Source organism: Achroia grisella, unplaced genomic scaffold (genome assembly GCF_030625045.1).
Source record: "Achroia grisella isolate CSIRO2021 unplaced genomic scaffold, CSIRO_AGI_Agris_v1 utg452, whole genome shotgun sequence".
Lineage (NCBI taxonomy): Eukaryota > Metazoa > Arthropoda > Insecta > Lepidoptera > Pyralidae > Achroia > Achroia grisella.
In genome coordinates, this window is record NW_026712864.1 from 161434 (window position 1) to 187617 (window position 26184).

At 35.4% G+C, this 26184-nt stretch overlaps 1 protein-coding gene across 1 annotated transcript; it reads right to left on the reverse strand.

The window, feature by feature from the left end:
- Nucleotides 1-635: 635 nt before the first annotated feature.
- Nucleotides 636-25222, reverse strand: LOC131845086 (polycomb group protein Pc). Its single transcript, XM_059194108.1, has 3 exons — nucleotides 25092-25222; nucleotides 24027-24433; nucleotides 636-2705 (listed from the first exon to the last, which is right to left on the reverse strand). Exons 2-3 carry the CDS (start codon nucleotides 24093-24095, stop codon nucleotides 1926-1928), a joined length of 849 nt encoding a protein of 282 aa, XP_059050091.1. The 5' UTR covers nucleotides 24096-24433; nucleotides 25092-25222; the 3' UTR covers nucleotides 636-1925.
- Between the last annotated feature and the right edge of the window lie 962 nt (nucleotides 25223-26184).

The following is a 26184-nucleotide window of genomic DNA, read 5'->3' on the forward strand; positions in this document are numbered from 1 at the left end:
CATAATAAACAAAGAATAAAATTTCTAATTTCATTTATTTACAAGACTAAATGTGAATTGACTGTCACATTATAAAACAGGTGCCCTACAGAATAATCTATGCATAATAAATATGTACAATATATACAACTGCCATCCAATACAAATGCATTAAAGTAAAACATGTAAGTCAATATCAAGTCTATTCAGACATTACCTTAGATTACAGGAACTAATTAACAAAGAGTCGAGGAACCCACAATTAGCATTCGGAAAAAAGTTTTCATACAACTAAAATAGTTAACTTATTAGCACATGGTGAGAAATTAACATAAAACAATCAGTTCATTTAATAAACGATTAACATAAAATATACTTAATTCAATATAAATAGGTTAAGTAGCGTAGCTAGTAACCTATCAAATATATCTAAATGATCACAAATTCAAAATGATAAGTCTAGGTATAGATAATAATGAAAAACGTGACTACAGCGTGCAAACTAAATATAAGGTGTATATATGATAATAGAAATATTTCATACGGATCATTTCACTTTTATATTGGTTGATTTCAAAAATATAACTAGACACTACGTCTAGACGACACAGATACTTTTATATTTCTTTAATTTTACTTTGGATCAAATAAATAGTCTTACATAAAAGAGACTTTATACAAAATTTCATTATAATAATAATTTTGCTATTTAACTGACGAACATGAGGTAAGTATTACATATTATTTGCTATTTTATTACCTACATCATTAAACAATGGAATGACAATATTTCAAATTACAAAAAAAGCTAAACTTGATACTACTGTAGTAATATCGCATGAGCTTTTATTGTTTTATAAATTGTCTAATTTGTTTCGTTTCTTTATATCTAATTACAGTAGGTATGTTACACTGTTCAAATATATATTTTAGTACAATAGGCACCTACATGACATTGAAAAACAAGTAGGTAGGTATTACAAATCTTAAGTATATAACTTAGATTTAAAAATCGCAATTAGGTACAGTTTTGTATTGATATATTTTTTTTAATATGGAGGTATTTATAGTACAATTAACGTTGCAACATCATGGGGTGTTTCCATTGCATACAAGTTTGTATTAAGTTTTATTATTTTTACATGCAAGCTGCCACTTGCGTATGAGTGATCCCGTTTGTTGCCTATAAGGCAACATTTTAATTTGCTAATTGTTCATTCGTAATTATAAAGCCTTTAAATGCAGTTTCAAAGCAGTGACGTTCATGATAGCTACTTACTATATCATTCAGAGTTAAGAAATAATTAAATAAAATGTTATAACTAAATCACAATAACAACAACAATTGCTTAAACAAAATATATACACAAGTTTTATACAAATATCATTTTCAGTGACTGTACATAAACGTCCCAAGTTTAGAGATTCGACGGACATATATTGTCTTGGGATAATTCTTACAATATCTGCACTTGACTTATATTTGACACAAAATGGTAGGCATATTTATTGCTAAGTAAATATTAATTTAGTGGAAATATTATGCGTCTACGAGTATCTTGTATGCGTCTTTATAAATGTTGTTAAAAAACTGTACCAAACAATGGTTCTGTACAAAATGGCATTAATTGCCATACATTAATCACCATTATTACAAACAATTTAACGAATAATATAGTTTCTTATTTTTAACAATTGACAATACTCTGTCTAATTAGGTAAGTATGTTAAGTTGGTGGTCATATTGCATTATTACACTTATATAAATAATTAATTTTTAGTTTGAACTTGTTTCCCAACTATTTATCTCAACATTCCTACTACTGTCATCTATGCCCACATTTACGTGCAACCTCAGTTCACTCCACCAGGTCCTCAGTACCTCAAGAATAAACAAAATAAATACTAGCTAACTATTTCTGTACAAAATTACATATTACTTCGATTTACGTGACGTCCAGGGGCCGAGAGTCGCGTGATCTGAAAAAGCCTCGCTCCGTTCTGCACTCCCTGATAGTGACCGTTTGAAGGTTGACTGTTACATCGGTGATGAAGATTTGGTCGGCGACGGGAGAGCGCGACATCCAGTACGCGGCGTCCCGGCGTGGCGGCTGCGGAGGTGGCGGGGGCACCACCGGCGGCGCCTCGCCCCACGAGTCCTCGTCTTCGGGCTGGGGCGCGGGAGGTGGCGGCCGGGCACCCTTCGGCTCCGCCGGCGCAGTCGCCGTTGGCTGGCTATCCGTGCGTCGTTCACGTTCCGGAGGAGTATGAGCGTCCGCTTCTTCGGGCGAGTGCGGCGCTCTTCTCGGACCGGTTCTCGGCGCGGCGGCTTCCGCGGCGGGGGAGGCGGGAGCGGCGGCCCCGCCGGGAGGTGCCGCGGGGGGCGGGGGCTGGTTCGCGTGCGGCGTCCGCCCGCCGTTCAGCTTCGTGGAGTCGTGTCGTTTTGCTGGCGGACTCATGGTAATCGTGACTCCGATTTTGCCCGACTCTTGAGATAGAACGGCGGCCTTGCGTTTGCCGGGAGGAGGGTGCGTCTCCTCGGATCCGCTCCGTTCTCTCTCCACTGGCGAGAGTTCCCTCTCCCGCTTCCGACCCGGGTGTTTGCGTATCTCCTCGCCCCGTTCGAAGCTCTGAATGAGGCGCGGATCGAGTATATTCTCCTCGGGTTCCCACGTGTTGTGCTTCGGTTTCCACCCTTTCCATTTCACGAAGTACTCCACTTTGTTCTGGAACGAGAGAAATGAAACGACGGTTACTTAAAGAACATTATTCAATGCAATTATGAAGCGAGCGTGTCGCCGGCCCGTCGTGCATGGCGCAACTGATCGTTGGCGACTGGCGTGCATAACGAACGGGAGGGTTGCATATAGCATTGCAGATTATTATGCGATGATAACACATAAGGACAGGAATAAACGTTCACTGGACTTTAACTAGAGAGCCTGTGAAAATTTATATGCAAGTAGAATTGCACCTATCGAATATAAAAGTTGATTCTGGCGCTGCATTAACTTAAGATAAGGATTATTTGGGTGCACGACGTGGCTCGCAGTGCGGTGGTGAGTTTGCGAGTCATTTCGGGCGCACCTGCCGTCGCGCGTCAGAGGCCAGCTGTCGCGCTCCCCGGCCCGGGGCCGAAATACAGTGATATTGTGCGCATATAAGCATTGTTGCTTGGTGTACGTTGCCTACATGTGAACGACTTGCAATCACAGAATACCTAACTGTCACAAACATGTTCCCTAAAACAGGTTATCCGATGATGTATCTGGAGGTAATTGATTATTTTTACTTCCAGAATATTTGATAGGGACATGGATAGATAGTTGATGTTAACTTGATGGTTATATATGTAATATAGTTGTTTTGTATTTAAGTACTTTGTATTAGATATTTACAATAATGTTTATTGAAGAACACAAACATAATATCTACATATAGATATTCTTCAGAGAGACACAACTTTGACTCTAGGTACCTACTTTCTCGGGTACACAGTTGTAGGTACCTAATCCTCGATAATAAAAAAGTGCATACAAAATACATAAGCAGATAGATAAGTACGTATGAGCTAGTATAAAATTTTATTTTTGATTGATATCGTACTGTGGATGTTCAGTTATAGGGGAAGTAAAATTAAAAACTTGATGAAACTAGTACTAATAAATCCTCCCATCAACGAAAACGAATTGTAAAATAGTGTCCGACCGAAAGTTCGGTTTCGGTTTCTGAAACTGATTTCCGAGGTTGTCGTGCACGCTCGCCTAACTTCGTTTCTCGCGGCAACGTTATTGCGGATGCTGGCGGCTCTAGCAACAAAAACATTATCGCCCAACACAAACATTCTTAGAGATTATGTTTTGATGGAACTGATTACATATAAGTTTTTGTTTCGTTTCTGTATCGAGCTCAGATACTGATCTGAGCTCGATACAGAAACGAACTCTTGTTCAGACAACCATTCCAATTTTGACCTCTAAACCTAAATTTGTACTGTGGCCTGATGATTATGAAATTGAAAAAGGATTGATAAAACTATAATGGATCTCATAATCGTGGACATGCTGCCTCATACTTATGTGGAAGGTTAGAAAAAAAGAAAATAAAATATTGTTAATATTTTTTTATAGGTATTATATTAAATAAATGATTACAACAAACTTAATATACCTACGGCGCGGCGGCGTTTCCATTTCACGTCTTAATTAATGCAGAGTAATGGGTAAAATCCACCAAATTTCAGTATTTTATACTTGATCACGTTAGTTTTTGATTCGGCAGAAATTGAAGCCACGGCCGAATATTCGATTTCGGTTTCAGTTTCGGCCGGAAAACCAGTTTCGGAGGGACTCTATTGTAAAATAATAAAAGGTATTTCAATATTATAATAATATAAGAGAATGAAATGGAACCTGTGTTATAGTATTCCGCCCCTATACTCGGCTCGTTGGTAATCAGACAGTTTATGGAAGAAGATACATTTTTTTGTGAATATAAAGGTACGTGTAGATACTTAAAACATCTACATAGAAAACAGTCAACCGATACAAACATGGATACTCATGACATACACATACAAATGTTTGTAACGTGCGAAGAATCGAAACCGCGAAATCGAACTATCGGAAGTAAGACGGATTGCTAAATCGCTAGACGACCGAGGCCGGCAATCTTAAGGGGACTTATATATTAGGTATGCGACTATCAATTTCAAATATCGCAGAATTATGTATTTATAGAATATCACCGATGGCAGAAACCATACTTAGACAACCATAGATAAATATTTGGTCGCCGAAAGACGCATTCAAAGTTCTTCATGTTATGTATTAGCCACTTCGCAGGGTAGAGAATTTTAACTTCTAGGTAAAAGGTAAGGTAAACAGCTGGCAGTTATACAGTGTAAGGAGTCCAGTTGTCTACGCATAGATTTTCTTTGCTTGTGCAATCATATCACCATTGGACAATCGCTAAATCAAAACTAAGGTAACCGGAAACTAAGGTAAAAGGAAACAGAAACTAAGGTAAAAGGAATATTTCGAAATTATGTATGTTATTAGGTAGTAGTATAGGCATTAAATACGTTATACCTATGCAGCGAGATTCTAGGATTGCCCGACGTTATTTAAGATTGTGACGTTGAGTTGAGATTAGGTAGGAATGAAGTACCTACCTAACTATATCTAGTTAAAAACGCTGCTAACTTTACCAAAATTCTGGTGGTTGATTTTTTCATTCAGGTAATTATACCTAAAATCGTAATAAATCTGTCTTCAATAGACCTAGACACTATTATTAAATAGATGCTTTAAAGTTCGTAAATAAAGGGATTTTCTCTCAAACTTTATTTCGTAGTTCATTCAAATCGATGAAAGAGAAATAGTTGGTGAGGTAGATAGGTAAAAAAAGTGAGTAGGTACTCGTTAACATAGATTAGGCATCTAAACTTAGAAGTAGGTAGGAATACTTACTATAAACCTAAGAATTTTCCAAAAATCTCTGTCTCTATTTAGGTCGTAATACAGAGACAGCCATTATGTTCCAAACTCATTGCATAATCTGTACAAAATAAGTGAATCCAAATAATTTAACTTGAGGTTAAAATTTCGAAACAACGACGCACAAACTAATTCGTGATGGTGAAATGCAAACAGGACTACAATGTTATATCCTTTTTCTTTTGGCCCTCTTAATTTTATTAATATTATCGAATTCTAAACTCCACTGCTGTGCCATAAGGCTGATAGTCGGTATACACGCGCGGTGTTTAGGGCGTTTCAAAATTCATACGGGCGTTTCAAACCCTCGCTCCTTATTGGCTTGCTCGTAGAGGGTGCGATGAAAATTGGTGTACCGCTGTGACTTTGTTCCAGCGATCGAAAAAGTTTTTATTTAGATTTACTACCAGCCAAGCCGCAATATTATAATATTGTTATGCATAAATAAGAACAGTCATAATTTAAAAATTCGATGTGTGTATTTATGTAGAAAAGTGTAATTTACAGGAGATCAAACCGCTAGCTCAAATAGCTGATGTGGACTTTTGTGTGGAAACAAACAAAACAAATTCTGAATAACAGATTCTGTTGAATATGATTTCGGATTAGATAATAACTAGTAGGTATTTCCGATTCCTCGATAACCCATATTTCCCTAGATATAGGTAATAGCAAGGCTATTATAGACGTAAAAGATAAACGTTTAATTTTCTCTGATAATCTAAAAGATTAAACTTAATTATTAGACTAAAAAGTCTTTATTTGCAGAAATAGGGTAGGAGGAGAATGTTAAATATAGATTTAAAATAAAAAAATTATAAAGACCTATGTAGGAATTCTTAAATTAATAAAACGTAAAGTTACGAAGTATGATTATTATATAATAAGAAACATGTAAAACGTAAAAGAATTTAAACAAACTACCAATATATATCGCTTATATTACTTGATAATCTTAATAAAACAATAGATATCTACCTACACAATACTCAAATGATAAAAGCTCAACGAATGACTAAGTGCCTATGGTATAATAAATGACAACATTGTATTATATTCATTTATTACCTCATCACAAACCAAAGTCAGAAGCCAAACAAAGGCCGTTTTCATTTCAAAAAAATAAAAAGGATCCGTTGGGACGTGTGGGCAAGGTAAGGTCGTTCGGCTGTCGCGCAGTGATTGGACGAAACGCGGGCGGGCGGGGCGAAGGGTGAGGTACCACACCCCCGCTTCGTCTCACTCCACCCCCGCCGGCTTGTTCCGACCTACCACGTTATAAATGTATGCAACATGGCCCTTATGTAAAATATACATAAAGTTCAATTTCTATTGGTCGGACGATGTAGTTAAGATTGTAGAATTGATGGTTGTAATCGTGCCATGGGCGGACCGAGTCTCGGAAGCATAGACGCCAATTAGCGCCGATCGGAACCACGTTGTAATTAGCGCGGGAATAATTAGTTGATTAACACTAATCCGTATGATGATCATACAGTAGAGGTTGCACTAATGAGATGCTATTACACGCAAAAAGCTGACGATTCACGCATCGGTGAAGGAGAAAAAACGCATGAGGTTTATAATGATTTGTCAATGAATTCTGAGGAACTATTAGCGATTATCAACTTCTGTCTGTCAGAGTTTTGTGATATGTAGTTTGTAACATATGTTAATGTTTCCTGCGTTTGTTTGTTAACAAATTATTGACTATTCGCGCGTCCATTCTCGTTGACAAGAAGAAATTATTAACTTTCTTACTTTTGACAGTAGCAAGTCCAATTCTCATGTCTGTTGCAACACAGTTACCTATATCGACATACAATTGGGTTACTGGAAACACTATTTTGATAAATTAGTTCTTGATAGCAAAAGGTATCTACAGCTACAACTTTGCCCGTTTACTACCGAGTAGTAGGTTATCACTGACCAAAGCTTTAGCAAAATTCTACAGAAATTTACAATTTTGGAAGTGAACACTTAACCAGGATAAATTAGAACTTCTCAGGATAGATTAGAAGATATTATACCTTCTAGTAACTTTGGCCGTTTATCTACTACCGAGTATGTTACCACTGATCAAACTTTAGCAAAAATCTACAGAAATATACGACATTTGAAGCTAGCAGCTATCTAATAGAAACCTAGTCATTCGCCACATTTCTACCACTTAGTTTACTAGCTCACACAGTACAATTTTCATGCTCTCTTCGATCTTCAATTATTTCATTGGGAAGATGAGATATTACAACGTCTTCAATTGATACATTAAGGAGATGGGATAATGCAACCGTATTTGCATTCCCGCCGATCTCTGGGTTTCAATCCTAGATTCAAGACAAGTGAATGAGTCGTTCTAGAACCGACGCACTTACCTACCTGCTGAGTTGCTTTTGTCACATAATTGATAACTTCGGACTGTTCGAAAAGAGTTCTGTTTCGTTCAATGATATATCGAACAGCGACTGGTTACGTTAGTGTTACGGACGACGCGGACTCGGAATATATTTACGTATGTAAGTACTAGATTACAGTAGATACCTACCAGCTTAAACTGGTATCAGACTGTCTACGGAATTGTCTCTCTGTCATAGATAAATAATTAGTTAGCGATCGGAACTTTACGTTCAAGGATACGGAAGAGCGGCTCTAAGACAGTATCACGCATGACGTTGATATCGCAACTTCGTATTATATGATAGGCTCCTACCTCACTTAGGTAGGTACTACAGTACCTACTACCGTAGCTATTGTAGTACCTACCAAGTTATCGCTGTGTGACAATTATCTAATTAAACGTGTTCGTGATTTAACGTTTAAGGCAAAGGAAAAGCGGAGTCCAAGATAACACGATGTAAATGCTTTAGTAGATATGTACCAAGTTAAGGTAGGTTACCTACCGACAAGTGCTTTTATTTTTAGGGAGTTTAGCTATAGTTTAATTAAAGTGTTCTACAAAATACGACTTAGGTTACGTTTCGAATTTAAACCACAAGGTGCCTTAATCATATTAAAGGTAAATTTTCATGAAAAGTATTAATACTCCTTCATATATACACTAGGTATATATGAAGGAGTATTAATAAATATACCCTAGGTATACCTACATTTTATATTTTTGTTCATTGTCTCTAAAAAAGTAGGTAATAAATACTCAGTCGACGCAAGAAATTGCGTTTATTTCAATTAAGTATTTACGCGAAACTTTAGTTTTTTTGCTTAGTAAGTACGATTATCTACGACAGTGTCAATCTTTCTATAGGTATAACAGAGATCAAATGAACAATTTCTTTCCAAGCGGTTTAGAAAACAAAAGGCTTAAGTCATTGTTAATTCGAATACCACGTGTACGAGACAAAAGTTGCGTCCACAGTTAGTTCTAAATATGTTTTTGACAGTTCACTTTTAAACACTGAACCAACAGTTTTATTTGCTAGAGTTTATAATTTTTGGGTCTTTTCGCTGTGTAAAATGTTAAAATTGGTATTTGAAGATAGAATCGTTGGCTTGCGGGTGTTTGAATATCATAAAAATAAAGAGTGTTCCCTTTTTTATGATTGTTTTCATTTCTAATATAACTATCTCTGTAACTAAACGGGTAATTTTCTTTAATCAATAAAGTCTGTAGATATGCAACAATTGATACTTTGTGATGGTGTAGCGAAATAAAGAGGAAATCCTATTTTACTTGGTTAGTAGTTTTATGGAAGATTATATTTATGTAAGTAATCAACCCTACCTAAATTAGTAGGATGAAAATGATGAGACATACTCTCTAATATACTGATAATGACATAACTCAACTTTTTGTGCTCAAATTACAGTGCGTAGAGTACATCCTTTACCAAATCAATAAGTTTTCGTGGTAGGTACTACACCCAATGTGTACATAATATTTTAATGTATAGATACGTTGCTTCTTCACTAGGAAAAAGATCAAAATCTAGAGCAATCGTTAATAGGGATGATAGATTCCTACATTTTTCCGTATTTGCGGCACGCCAACTAACGAGTGTTGTGTAACACACTTTGCAGAAGACTGATCTGGGCGGAAATATGTCAACTTTCTTGATCGGAAGAAGTAAATCTTCTGTGCACAGATTATAATTGGAGAATTAGCAACGGTTATCACTCATATTTTGGAACTAGGTCCAAATATTTTTGTGTCATTTTGTCTGATCCTTAAATTTTCGAAGATGAATTGGCTACAGGTGAGACAGAGGCATGAGAGGATGACACTGCCTACAGAAATTTCCTCTGGTTCTATTAAATGGCAACATGGAACAAGTTATTGAATACTATCCAAGTTAACTATTACCATAAGTTACGGATAAATTTGATCACTTAGCTAGTGATGCGGAGCTACCCGCATGTTTAAACTATGCAGCGATTGTTGGAGCTCAATCAGTTAACTGAGGTTAAATGGTGCTCTCATGAATTACAATACATTGGGACCATGTAATTTATGATCAAAGTTACATATTTTAATAGAATGTTAGAATTGTGTCTTATCAGAATGCTAACGAGCTTTATTATATTTAACTTGTAGCTCTTTGGACAAACTTCCTTTTTCTTCTGCATCATTGTCTCTCAAACTAGGCATTAGCATTCCTTGATACGATTCAAGTTGCTTCTATTTTATTCACCTACATAAGTTACAACCGTATGTTTTATTTCACAACTAGTTGGTATCTGCGACTTCGTTTGCTTTATTTATTACATAAAGGACAGCCTACATCCCTTTACCAATACAAGCTATCTTCACTCAAAATTTCATTAGTCAGCCGATTGATCGTGAAAAGGTAACCAATAGATAGACACACATGCGCATCTATAAAATTAGCAAAGAATATAAATTATAGTTAAGACAAAATAGGTATATATTATATACCAATATAGACACACACAAATTAGAGAATTTCATATTTCAAATGCTGGATTTGTTAATTTTACTTGATCAATTTACCTATAGAAATTGGACGAACGCATTAAATTTTTGGAATTTTGAAAAATACACATGTTGTATTTTTACATAAATATTTAATTTCTACTATTTATTATTTACTAGCCGCACTCCGCAATTTCGTACATGATCTAGTAGAGCATTATGCGATAGCGGACGGTAGATAATGAACGACGGCGGAAGTCGCGTCGTGTTGGCGCGAGACCGCTTGAATGCTCTATCCTTGCGAGTAGTTTTTAATTTACAATAAGTCCTAAAATATTTATTTAATTTTTGAGCAATATGTTAATCATTTCGGTCACATTATAGCCCCTTACTACTAACATATTAATTTCATAACGATTGATTATATTCGTATAGGTTAGTACCACATTGTGATGTTAGACCGAGGTTAGAATGGTCACTTAGATATCTCTAGAAAAAGTGATAGCGTGATATTTCAAGTAATTCTTCTATATAATAATTATCCACTTAAAATGTTGTGACTATTTTATAAATATACAATGTAATGATTTAAGAATTTGGAAAGTTTTTGTCTCAACGGCTTTGTCTTAACCTTATTACCTATATCACATTTCGATATAACCCATAATGTCGAATACTTAGATCTAAACTAAATGAATGAAAGTATTCACATAAAAAGTAAAAAGTATAAAAAAGGATAATTAAAATGAAGTATATCAGTATCATGCATTTGACATTTCGCGGCCACATTTCCCTATCTATCAAGCTGTCGCAAATTGCTCCCGAGACCCGGCTCTTCCGGATTTTCCCCAGAGGCAATGGGTGGATGCGGGAGGTAGAGGGGGTAGATTAATGGATCCCTCGCCTCGCCTACGGGGACCGATCGAGCGTTTAAACACGAATCCTCTCAAATTGCTTGAACCAAATGTAGTTCTCTGTGAAATTTCCGTGAAAACGTTTGTTGGTTGGGAAACTTAGGCGACGGAGTCAATTTCAAATAGAAATGCGGAAAGCTTTTGCAAATATGGCTTTCTTGACGTCAGTTATTTTTATAAAAAAAATATATACCTATCTACATTTTTATTGTGAATAATTTAACTGTTGCACGAATTTTAAATTCATGAGTAATGAGGTCTGACGAAAATCTAGTTCAGTACATAGTAATCAAGTTCAGTGCTTTTTAGTTAGACTATATTTTATATCTTTCTTTTTATAGAAATATTGTTTCCAATGTCCTTTAAAAATGCAAAAAATGGCTGACTGCTGATCTGACAGTGAATGGCAGCAGTCACCCGTACACTCACTGTACACTTGACGGCCGGGACACCACTAATGCGTTGTCATGCCTCCATACTCTGTACCTAATTTCACTATTAATATCACCTTCCAACAGAAACAAAACTTACACACCAAGGTAAGTACTTAACGTCAGTAATTAATGAGATAGACGTACCCACGCAGACGACATCATACAAAGTCTACCTTGGTAATTTTACTTTTATCTTCGAACTTAGTCTAAAATAATGATTAAAAGCCATCGCTACGATATCTGAACTCAACTAATGAACGTGATCATTATAAATCAAAGCGCGTGACCGTGTCACCAGTCACAATCGAGATGCGTTGTCACAGGATAGGAAAGCGTGACGCATGCGCGCACGAAGTGTAATTATTGAGTACAAAACGTAGACTCTACACCGTACACATATTTGTCAGGAGATGAATTAATAAACATATCACAGTAAAATCTAGTTCCAAACTAACTACTTGTTTAAATATTATAATCAAGTGTACCTAGGTATATTTTAAATACATAATCTTTTGCGTCAGTATGAGAGGGAGAATTTTTGATTAGTAGGAACAATTGTTGAGAAAGATAGGTAATGACGGTGTGGCAAATATTAATACAAAAATTTTTACTTGCATAACTGACTAAAATATCATACAGTAATTCCATAAATACTAGATTATTCTATAGAATAAAGAGAGCAATGTGAACACAGCAGAAATAATACACCACGTGTAGGTGACAGTAATACATGATATTATTTTTAGTGCCTTACCTAATGCCTTTTTGCGAAAAACGTCATTCAAAAACAAACAATGTATTAATAGTAACGTTAAAAAGTTGGGTACCTACTTATACCAATATTTGAATATAAGCAATAAAATAATAAAGGCAGAACTTGTTAATTTCATGAAGTATTCATCCATCTTAATTATCTTCATTAGGAAATTGTGTTTAAAATTCCATAGCAGTAGAGGACTTAATGCCAAGATTTGTAGCAAGCAATAAGAGCCTCAATATATCAAGGCAGACGATATAAATTCCAATGTAAATCAATTGTATCGTTTAATTTCATAGTTCAGGCAATCCCTCGCCAGGCGTTAAAAGGGTGTCTGATAAATCGGGAGGGTGAGGGAAGGTGAAAAATCGAGGAATCTCGGATCGCGTCGGGCCCGGGGCGATTGGCACAAATGATGGCGCTCTGATTAATTTTTCATTCTAGTCTGATGTCCCGATGACAGAGATTTTTTTTTATATTACAATGTCCTTTTATAATAAAAAAATATATCTAGGTATCGCTTGGTAGTAACATAACAAGAAATACTCGCTTTAGAAACTAGTTTTCCATGTGACAGGTTCTATTATGTGATGTGAGTTGTAACATAATATAGTACGGCAATAGAATATGGACGACATCGAAAGAAAAATTTGTTACGATAAAGATTTATTACTTTAATTATTAGGTAGTCAATACATTGTTTCTAATCATTATTTATTAAATTGATGTCACAAACAACAATAACAACATCTATTCCCATAAAAAAAACAATCATTATAATTCACCGCGGCATATGGATAGTCAATTGGTAGCTTTTACTAAAAACTTAAAATGTTTCTTTGTAATCTAAGATTCTTGTATGCAAGATTCTGTCTGCCATTTGGATATACTCTATAGCAACGCATAAAGAAAGCTTAATTTTGGGTTTTGAAATATTCAATTAATTGCACATGAACGTAGAATTTACATAACCTATTGAGTTAATCACAGATGGATCAAATTGGACAAATTCACACCCTGCACTCGTAGTCTCCTTAATTATTCAGTTCACTCACGTACAGACCTCCGCCAAGGCGGACGTGACGAGTCTATCATGATCCATTTTCCATGTGTCCTCTTGTCCAATGTTACTTAAGTATGGATGTAACGTGAACTACTAAATGAATTACAGAATATCAAGAATAAATATGACATACAGAATAATCGTCGTATGTATGCTCTAAATAGATATATAATATCAAGTAAATAATATAGAGTATTTATACATACTCACAAATCGTAAAGTAATTCATTTTATGACAGCTTGATTGTGTTTATGTGTGTGTTATTTTCACGTAAATCCTAGACACAAAGAGGTACGATGATAAAAGCATTCCTTTTCAGCCCTGCTAAATATCGCGCGTATTCTTTCGTAACTCAAGTACCAGGAGTACATAAATGCTCGGCAGTAGGCTGGATCGAAACCAGAGCGCTGTTGCGCGAGGAGAAAATTGATATGTCAGACAAGGTAAGCAAGTCTGCCGGCCGGTCGTTCCCTAGTCGCTAGGCTAGTTAGAGGCAGACAGTAAACAGCTCTACGTAACGTCAGTTACTCCACGACTGTGTCAGCAGTCGGACGTGCTGCAATGCTTTGCACTGATATTTATTATTTTTATCACAGTACGTGTTGAAAATTTATGATCATGATTAAGTTTTTGATTGATGCGTATAGTGGACGGCGTTGACAGGTTAATTATTATAAGTACTAAGATTATAACGTTAAATATATTTATATCCGTGCCGTAAATAATTATTTATTTTAAACATATGTATTGTAGATAGTAATAAATGTATTATCGTTGCTAGGTAATTTTATCATCAATAAGATGTGATGGAACGCTTTGGTAACGGCGACTGCAGTTAGCGGTCGCACGGTCATCGACTCAGGACAATTAAATCGATGCAGTGAACACCGTGGCCAACGTCACCGCAGTTTGATGGCAGTGTTAAAATACGAGATAGTTATCGGTAGGAGAGAAGCGTAAAACGCGAGATTTCGAAACAATAGATTCACTAAAATGTTCCTTTCTCTCACAATTAAATGAGCTCAGAAAATAAAGCAATCAAAGAGACGTGTGTTGATAAGAAAATTACATAGAATATCTATTTTCATTATAGAAGAGATATGTTAATATTTATGTAATCTCGGCGATCTGGACTGTTGATTACGCTTTTAATAAAAATGAATGAATACTATCATTACATAGTATAAAATAAAGTCGCTGTCGCTGTCTGTCCCTATGTATGCTTAAATATTTAAAACTACGCAACGGATTTTTTTAATAGATAGAGTGATTCTAGAGGAAAGTTTATATATATAATACACATACACCCGGGTAAAGCCGGGGCGAGTAGCTAGTTTTAAATAAAATGAAGTGGCCAAAATGTTTATATAAACAAATTTTGGTTCCTTCATTTTGTTTAAAATAATTTTAAAGTATCATGTTGTTTAAACACATATTTCTTGTGTTGTATGGGCCAACAATGTCAACATTAAATACGAGTATATTATTTATAAATCTATTTAAAATAGATAATCGTACAACTACATAGGTATATAAAAAAAATATTACGTACAAGTGTGGTAAAGTTTCTAAAAATCTACAAATATTAATAGAATTTGTATAAGGACAAACATCGGATTATCTGAATTTTAAAAGGAATCATAGAATTCTGTTCGTTTGAGCACTTTGTGTACAAAATACTGACTCTAATTGAGAAGTTCCTTCTGATAGACATCTACTTTTTTCAGAAACTTATTTGTGTATATTCCCTATGTACATTAGAAATAACTTTCTGAAAAATGTTTTATTAGGACGATATAAATAGAAATCCATACTAATGTTATAAATGCGAAAGAGTATATGTTTATTATACTGTTTCACGGCCATATGGCTGAACAACTTTTAATGAAGTTTAAAATGAAGATAAATTGAGGACAAGGACTGGCAAAGGTCATCTTTTAGCTCAAAAATTTACACACACTGTGGGATACACTTAATGCTTTATAAAAAGTCTATAAAGATCTATTTTTACTTTTTTGTCTGTCTGCCTGTCTGTGTTTCTCAAGAACATATTTTTACAGATTACAGATAACAGATTTTTAAAGATATTACATATGGTTCTTATTCTCTTCTTAATATCTATATACAAAATATTGATTATTTTGTGAAACCGCAAAAAAATTGTAATAATTGCTTGTCACTTATCTATCCATGGGAAAGCGAGTAATAAATAATCAATTACTATGTATTTAAAGGAGAATAACAAAAAAGCACCTGTCGTGAGAACCGGTGCAATCAATAGCTAAACAGTATTTGAACAAATTAAGCGATCGGGCAGAGTAAGCAGACCCTTCTTGCGGGTACAAAGGGGCTGACGACCCTCGCCACTTGTGGCCGGCTCTGCAAACAAAGCTTGTAAGGGAACGCGGCCGCCTGATTTGATTTTCTCACACGACGAATCAGCATTTTTAATATTATCTAATAAATTAGTTGATACTAGCTTCCTATTTTTAAACCTAATATAAATAGGTTCTGTCAAATAAAAATTTACCGTAGTGGAAGAAACCGTGGTGGTTCATTTCTACTGAAGTTGCCCACAAATTCGTCTAATCGACTTCGTACTCATTTTATCATTCTCCACTGGACCAACACTATCTATTATTGAAACCATTGAATGGTATATTACAATAAAAGGTATCCTAAGATATCCATTGTGAATATTATAGGCTATAGTTAACACTTTTTATCAGATATATACTACAACTTTAATTAGACTCAGAGATTCGGTAGAAGAATATAAAAAAAATTGCAGGCGAGATTTAAATCACGGCTGTCATATTAATATAACTCTACCATGATCTCTCTATATCATACTCTATCATATAGAAAATTTTGTAACTTGCATCGTAAGTGAATTTAGAAATCACGTATATTTTAAAGTGCATGACGACAAAATCAGGTACTTATCATAATCCCGATATAAATACGCGTGCAATAACTCAATTACGAGGGACACCACACCACCCCGCGGCAGAATGGCACGGAACCAAGGCAGCGAGGGAGATGCCATTCAGCCGGCCGACCCTTGTCGACCCTCCATAACAGCCTGATTACATTCCATTGTCATTCCGTGTACTAAACAATATACAAACACAGCACTCTCGTTGCAGTTATATTTGTTTAAGCGCATTAGTACAGTGGATTAGCAGTTAGCGTTTGAATACGCCAGTATAAATTCTAATGAAATGCAACCTAATAGCTTATTTTTTCTGGTTATACGTTCTATCTTTACTATTAAAACAAATAGATTTTATACAGGTTATAAATGTTGATAACACTGCGCCTTAATTATTATGTATTTTTAATTACTTGTAATTATTTACAGTTAAACAATTACATAGTAATGCTGGAATCACGTGGGAACATCTCACCTGCGGTGTGGCGCCGCGGTTGTCTCCCTCAATATCCTTCACTAATTACCGACCTTATCTCTATCAGATAAGAGCCACAAAAAATCTACCGACTTTCCATTTCGTTTTTCATTTACATAATAATGCGTGGGGCATAACGACCGTCGGCGAGGCAACAGGCGCGTTATTATAATGACATCGTCAGAGCGCCGCGCCGCGCCGCGCCGACTTGTCTCTACATTTATGCAGCCTCCTTTTACGCTGTCCACATTCTGTGTCTGATCTTATAAAAAACATAAAATACAAAACCTTCCAGATCGGCGCCGTGATAAAGGTGTCGAGTTTCGAACATTTTTATTGATTTTAAATTAGTCGTAAAACGACTTTAACATGCCGGGTTTACGACCTATTTTGCAACGGAGGCTCGCGGTGTAATCTAATCATTTATTCTCAGCGGTGTGAGTACTGCCGATAAAGAGTTGCGTGTGTGTTGTAACGGAACGCGGCGCTACTCAAGTGTGCAGCCAGACAATGCAGCCTCGGCTTTAATTGTGCGGGGCTCCCATATGACGTTTCCCCATTCACCACTTTAATATTAGGAGCGAACGCGTATGCGATTAAGTATGCTTTCTAAATATAGGGGACCCTTCACATAGGAAAGTTTTTATATCTGAAGGGTGGCACGCTACCTACTGCCGGAGTACATAAGCTAGCTGTTATTATAAAGGTACGTTTAACAGCGACAGCCGTGGAATCTCTTTGTGAATATATTTTTATTAGTTTTGACTTTTTAGTTTGAAAATATGGTGATTCTAACAGAAATCTCGTTTTCTACAAGATACCTACCTAATATCTGGGTCTAGATATATTATAGTTAACAGCAAAAGTAAGTTATCCAGATATTTTTTTTTAATCCAGTTAACAATGTTCATAATTAAGTAAAGTAGTGTTGAAATAAGTACTTCACAAGTAGATGTTTGTTGTAAATTACTTGCTATGGCCACTTTTAATTACAAAAGCGGATTGCTGTAATTTTGTAATTGTTTCGCACAGAACGTGTGGAAAAGATCAAAAAAAATATTAAAGTGTTTCTAAATAATGTTACTAGGTCTTAAATAGTCTTAACATAAAATATAATTTATTTAGATGCTAATAATAAACTTACTTTATTTGATTGATTATTTAATTAGGTGGTAATAAGCTTAGCTTACGAGTAAACGGAAGTTTTAAATTGCGCAATTTTGAATTATTATAGGACTCCTTCAACTACCGTCACTAGATTAACCAATCAAAATAAAGAGACAGCAGTTACCCACTGCATTTAATTGGAAGATGATTTGTAAGTTGTATTTTCTGTAGAAATTTGTTAAATTTTATTGCCTATTTAGGTGGTTATATTTGGGGATAATAGTCGATATCCGTGGAGAGAACTTTCAAAATAAATAATTCAATCCAATCAGCAAAAGTTCCCCGATTTTTACTTATTTTACCAAGTACCTATTGATAATTTTAACCAATTTAAGAGCTCCCACATCTGTCATACCATTACCATAAAAATAAGAAAATTATATTATGAGACGATTTAATAAACTTTTTACATATATCTACCGACTCACATGAAGGTTATAAAGTATTAATAGAATAAAAAAGAAGTACTTGAAACAAGTCTACTCAATAGATTGCCGTGTTCTGCATTTGCTTTTTTATTCCATTCCGATACAGGGATGGATAAAATTACGGCGCAGCATTGTCAGGCGATTATTTATAGAAAATTTGGTCTCTTTGTGTCGCTTCCGAGTGCACACTTTGAGACCGTTCGTTTCGAATTATCAGCTCCTCATCGTGACCCCGCGATAACGGTTTGTTTTTTGTATAAGGTATAATTTTTTTGGAGATTATAGAAAACCGTTACAAGGTATTTTACGCCTAAATTAAACATATTAGATGCGGGGGGAAGGGATTGTTAGTAATGGGATTGTAGCATCATTGCTATCAATTATCATATCAGGTCGACTTCCACGCGATCCCCTTGGAAAGCATCATTATTAATTCGAGGTAAATTCGCTGTGTTAAGCTAACGAATCCCACTGTACCATTATTACACATTTTTTAGGCATTGAAGATTTTTCGTTGACAATTAACTAATATTACAGTATATAGTTCACGCACAGATATAAATTATTATATACTACCACAGTCATGCTATCCTATACACATTACTATTATTATAGCTTAGATGTCGCCAATAGGACTAGAATTGACACTCAAATGTTGATCACAGAATTCCCTTTGCAACTAAAATTGAATGTACTAATACATAGTAAAAACAAATGCTAGGAGTATATTCTTACATAACGGCAGAAATAACACAATAAGGACTACACCAGCACTACAAGTTTGTACTACCAGTAACATTAGAATACAATTTATTAGTAAACTATTGTTCTTATACTTATTTAGATATATAGATATATTAGATACATATATTCTTAAAATAAGATAATATGAGGTATAGAGATACACGTACAGATTAATTATTACTTAGTTTACTGGAATTTTAGTTTAAAGTAAACTGTAAGGGTAATTTAGTAGCTAGTATCTATAATATTGTAAAATAATAGATTTTAGTTCAATTTAATAAAAAATACAAACAGCGCCATCTAAATAAGAAGTCGCGAACTATATCGTATATGCTCACAATTGAATGGACAATAAAAAAGAACCCTAAAATTCATGCAGTGTTTTGATAACGAATTATTTGATATTCTGATCTGAAATTTATTTTCAATAAACCCATTTATAAACTATTATATTATAGTTAGTAATAATTTATGATAGTTAATTTTCCTTTCAAACTCGCTAGTGAGATACTTTTGCCCATCTCTAAACACTCAACGCTGATTGGCTGATGGACTTGGCGGGGAGCATGCGCACTCGACGAACCGTTCGGTTGTAGCCGAATACTGGCGCGTTTACTCCGAGATACCAGGGCTACAGAACTCTGTAGGAGTTTACTACTACCACAACAGTGTTAGTATAAATTTGATCTCTTATACTGAGCATTAAAGATCAAAGTAGCTTGTACGTGAGAGTAACTTTTATGTTGGGCTATGCCGCAAGATAACAAGGCAAGGCAACTGCAGTTAAAAATGGTCTCTATTATCTTGTGCAACAAAGTAGAAAATTATTTTTGCTTCTATTTTTTATTGTCATTATACAGTTTCCTAAATTTGACACGGCGCTAGTGGCAAACCACTGGAAACTCGGCCTACGTTATGCCGTAATTTACGTCAGTGGAGACCGAGGAAGTTAATAAATAAAACATCTAGTGTGTAGTAGTGTAATATAGTAATAGGTGTAAAACAATAACAACAAACAGTCGATATACAATTATTGGTGGCCTACTTCATATCAGAAAACATATAAATACTGCTAATAAAGGGTGTATTTCAAGTGATTTTTATAACCAATCTACCTCTGTAGTTTTATAATCGACTCTGCAAACCAATTCTAATCCAATAGCATGAATTAAGCCGTTTTCCATCTTTGACACTCTTTAAATTGTACACTAGCAACGTTTCAATTCCTAATTTCGTGTTCAAACAAAGACCTACCTACCGATGTTATAAATTAATTTGCTTTAGTTTTGATTATGGTTTAAAAGAAGGGTAAAAACTTGAATTGTATTGAAATCCATAGGTATAGCAATGCTAGGTTAGAATCCAGAGTAGACCTGCAAGGTTTATTCTAAAATTCGAAGACGTCAAGAAAGTTTATTCCGGGTAGTAGTCTTAAAAGTTTAGTGATGAAAGTTTGAATTTATTCACTTTGTACTAACACACGACAGTAGATATAAAGTAATACATATATATGATTAGAAAATAGCTATACAAAAATGAATTATCTTCATTTATATTATGGATGACGTAACATTCTTTTTAATATTCTCTAAATTATATAGTCATGGACATTGCCCAAAACAAAGTAACATATAAATTAGCTCTCCAATTTATAGTACCACAAACATTACATATGAAATTATTCCTGTCTATTTAACTTGTCACGCCTAAACGGCTGAACGATTCTTAATCAAATTTGACGTAAAGATAGACTGTATAAGAAGAAGGGACGTAATGTACCTTTCATCTTAAAAATAAGCAAACTAAGACGCTGGTAACAACTAGTTTGAATAGTTATACTGTATCTTAAATATATTTCTAAATAACGATTAAAGAAGAAAACGCATTAAAAAACAAAGAGGGAGGATTTGTTATCAAAGAAAACCATTACTGAGAACAAAGAAGAATAATGTCTATCATTTTAGAAAGAAAGAAACTCAGATTACATCTACATAGGACAAACCAGGTTTAACACAAGTACAACTCGAAGTTTTTCATATTCTATAGACATAACTCTATTACAATCTCAATGGAATATACGAAAATAGCAGTAGCTTCTGATAGCTCTACATCAAATTAACTCTAACATAATATTATGATAATAAGAGTAAAACTATCGTGTAATGATCAATTTTTAAACAACGGTCAAAAGTTTACTTTAATATTTTGGCTCCAGGGCAGATATATTGTTACAATAGTTATCATAATGTTATTATGCTGAATGGCTATTACCTCCCACTAAGAGTTACCAGTATACGATCAGATAAATTACAACACAATCACTGATGGCGAAAACGTGGCGAATTAACATACATATGTGATTATGGGAATTAAAATAATTCAACTATTGGTTCTACATAAGTATAAGATCCTACATTTAACATTATATTGATTACTTTGTATGCTAATATAAAACTTATTTCTTTTAACTAACGAGATAGAACGATCAAAAATACATAGCTGTAATTGGTGAGCGTTATAAATATATTGATGAATGTACATAAAATACTGAGGTCATCATTAGACAAATATTTGGGGTACTATTTTTTACTGTCTATTCCCCATATACAATATATAGTAAATATGGGTAAGATTGAAGACACGAGTAATTGCTGCCCTATCCTATCCTAGAAAACTAACTGCCAACTGTTTACTAATGTGATCTAATTGAATGAAATAGAAGCCTGCAAGTCTCTGCTCTAAGAAAAATCGCTAGATACTCCAAGGACAGTCGTTGTCTAATAAAACACATCACCTAATACAATAAAACAGAACTTGGGCGTTAGATAGTTTGTACTTACTTTCAGAACAATAGAAGCGTGGGTATATCACATTTGTTATTAGTTTAGGTCAAGTTGTCTATGAAACAAAAATAGAGACTGGGCGCATCACTGCAGACACAGTTGTTAAACTTGTTATTTATTAGCTTCTGTTCAAATTTTATAAACTTTGACAAGAAACTTTCATCTTGAAGTAGACAATATTATACTGTAAAGTTACTTTTGTAAAGTTGAGTTTCTATTGTAATTGATTACAAGCCACTTTAAAAGAAAGGGATCAGGATAAATCATACATTGCCATATCCTTGAGTTGATGATTCATCATCATGGTGATGTTCCTTGGCTGTGACAACAGTTTATTATAAAGAGGCTCATTTTCTTGTTAAACTCCGCAAAAATTTATTAGCACAGTTTTATTTTGACTTTTCAGAATAACAGGATACAACGATGCGTTGTCAGAATGCAAGTAAGAAATTTATCTAAAACAGATTAACACTTGTTTAATGAATAGAGTGCATTTACTAGTACATTGTCTTAAGTAGAATAAAAATAAATTCTACATTAGCTAAAGATAGATAATAAAAATATATCTTACGCACACATTATTCTTGAAAGTTCTAGATTTTTTCTTCAAATAAATGTTTTGGCAATGTAAGAAATAGATACAATGTTTTGAACATAGCTAAGATGAGAATATTTAATGTCAAATAATAGAAACACAATACATATAAATATATATATTTATTGTGTTTCTATGATTTGACAATAAGCTAGTCTGAAATTATTAATAAAACCAAGTGACTATAGAATATTTAATCGTTAGATGTTGTAGTACTGTGTATACATTATCAACATTCACAATATGCAAAACAGTGGTGTTTATTAATGAGTAATTAACATTTTCTGATTCTATATTTCAAAATTTATTAAAATTAATTATTATTAACACTCGGTAAGACTGTAGTAACAATTTTAGAGTAATTTATTTCAAATATCCAATGACTACTATCTGTAATAAACATTGACATTGTTCTATAAAATGCAAATATTGAAGCACCTTGAGGAGGTGTGAATTTAAAATATTATTTTATTTCATAATGCTAATTGAATAAGAAAATTATATCTATTATTGTATGTCAATGTCAAATTACTGATGCAGTGTAACTTACCTCGGTGTTGGCTGCCATGTCAGGTTAGTCACTTACCTTCTTAAACGTAATTAAACAGTTACGAGACTCTTTGATTGTCACTTAATTTACTAAAGTTAAGGAACCAATTAAACTTTCAAAGAATCTCATAACAACAGTTACGAGTTAAATAAAGAACATGCTGTTACCATAACCAGACCACGACTGAGTTAAATCCTTCCTTGACTGCTGTCAATAATAAACCCAAGTTAGTAACACGAACAAGCCTTAACGTCGAAAAACCATGCAATAATAGCACAAGGTTGCCCCTCACATGTCTTCAGTGGCAAACTTGTTTACTGTCAATCTTAATGTAATCTCAAGAAGGGCCCCATTCATAATGTATGAATTCACTTTCTTATTGCGACCCCTGGTATCTTAACATAAGACCATGTGAGGGGCCTCCCCGATAATAATAAGCAACGAGCCCGCGTCAAAAGGAGCCAGGGACCCCAGCTACCAGCTGCCAGGACCACAATGTGCGGATTAATACGAAAATCTAAACTACAATCGACGAGCAATGCATATTATTTTACATATAAAGAGCCTTGTTATTTTAAAAAGCATGTTTTGAAATTCGGTGCAAGCAAAAACAAGCGATCATTTGTTGCAACACAAGCAGTTCACAATGAAGCGCACCAAACCATATTCGCAACTGATATGTGATCTCGAGTGCATGCAAGTCTCGTGAGGTTAGTAATCATCGTGTTTTGTCGCGAGTGAAATAAAAAGCTCACCTTTCTAATTCTCTTCTTCATGATACGCTCAGCGGCGTACACGCTGTCGCCGAGCTCCATCTTATGCATCCCCAGTTTGGCCGGTGAGAAAAATGCAAAATCCAAATCAAAAACACTGCAATCCAGTTAATGTGATCCAATCACTGCATCCAATTAGTGGGGCACCGCAATCCAATACACATTCTCTATTACGATATCACTTTTTGGGCACAGTCACAGTTCAAAGTTGCCGCGCGAACGATCCTTGGTGGCGGCGAGCGACAACACGTCCTTACTGCAGCGCTTCACAGTCGAACTGAAGTAGGGGGACGAAAACTCGCCCCGCGGCCCCCGCACGCTCCCCGCTCTCCGCACTTCGCCGAATGCCGATAGAGAGCGCTACGCGTACACAAGCACCCGCTCGATATCTGTAAACAAGTTTTATTTTCATCATACTCCTTCATGTTTCAGTTTTACAGTCTGATATAAAAGAGATAAAATTAGTTTTACAGAAAATGGGGTGTAATGAATGGAAAAATATAATTTCATTAAGTTACTACTATTATGTATTATATACTTACTAAAAGTATATAAGGAATGAATTAACAAAGTATGTACTAATGAGTCACGACACAGACGTCTATAACAATTCCCATAGTGTAGTAGTAAAAGTTAATTTACAAGTGTTCTAAGCACTAAGTCAACAGAGCATAAAAAATAGCAAAGAAATTCGTGTCAGTTCGGTAGGTATATTGCGTCGGTTCGGTAGTGAATGCGTCTCGCTCAACTCGGTGGCGGGCGATTCCCCACAGCGGCGCGGTGGAGGCATGATCGCCGGCGAGGTGCGACGTTGCCGTTACGCGCCAGCTGCGAGAGAAAGACCGAGCGCCTACCCTATTATTTACGCGCGGCGTTGCCACACCGACTGGCCTACGTTGATTACGAGGACACCGCTTTTACGTTCGATCATCCGGTATTTTAATACTATGTTTACTTCACGTTTTACTTTGACAATTCAAATTCTATTTAGATTACCGGTATTATTATAGTTTCAGGTATAGTCTATGAGATAATTAGGGAAGTTACCTGACTTTGAGCAGACGGCGTTAATCCGTAACACTATTAAGCAAAGCACCACATAAAATGAGAACAGTTTCCCATTTAAGACAGAATTCACAGATTTGTATTTTTCTGAAAACGAGCAGCGAAAGCGACTAGTCAACAGAGCGCGCGTGAAGTAACTAAGGCATTTTCGGTCGTATCGAATCGGGTCGACATTCGTGAAAGGTCGGTATTTTGGGCTACGCGGGGTGCGGGAAAGGCGAAGTGTTGCTTGTCGCGATTGGCTGGTGGAGGCAGGCGGCGGGCGCTGCGTAGTAGTGGCCAATCGGAGCGTTGGATGAGGTGCCACGCCCGCTGAGAACCGGGCGCCGTGTGTTTCCTATCCCTTTCTAGCGAGCTAACTCGGTCGATCCCAGCCAACGCAGCGTTGTTTTTTACGCGACTCGACTCACATAGAAAAATAAACGGACATTTTGGATTACGTTCACAGAGAAGGGTCCCCGGATCCGGGTGCGGCGGCACACATTTTATTTATTTTGTTGGTATTGTTGTAGGGAGAGATACGGCGCGATAAATAGATACAGCTTGCGTCGACTCGACACGTTCGTCAGATAGAGCGGCGACGCTTTATTTTCTGAACTGTCACGTTCTTTGATATATGAGTTATGATGACGATGGTACGATATCACGACTTCACACACATGATATTGTGTACTATTTATCTGACATTTTGATACTTAATGTTTGACTTTTAATGAGACATGGCGATAAAAATGGATGATCCTATTAAAATTTTAGTCCATGTTCTTGTCGAAGATGCTTTGTGTAAAATAGTTATGTTTGAATTACATAACTGTACTATAATAGATACCTAACGAAGAACTGGTATATAGGTAGTAGGTCTTATAGAAAAACTTCAGTGGCCTGAACTGCCGAAGTATGTTAAAACATTTTCTTTCGGTTGCTTGTCTTCTACCTACTACATAACATCTTAGCCTATCATGGTGCACGGTAAACATCTTCAATTTTACTGTTAGATACGTAGCCACACAAATCTGGAAGACATGTAAGTGCTAGTACCTACGTTTGGTAAACTTCAACAGACCGTCACAAATTT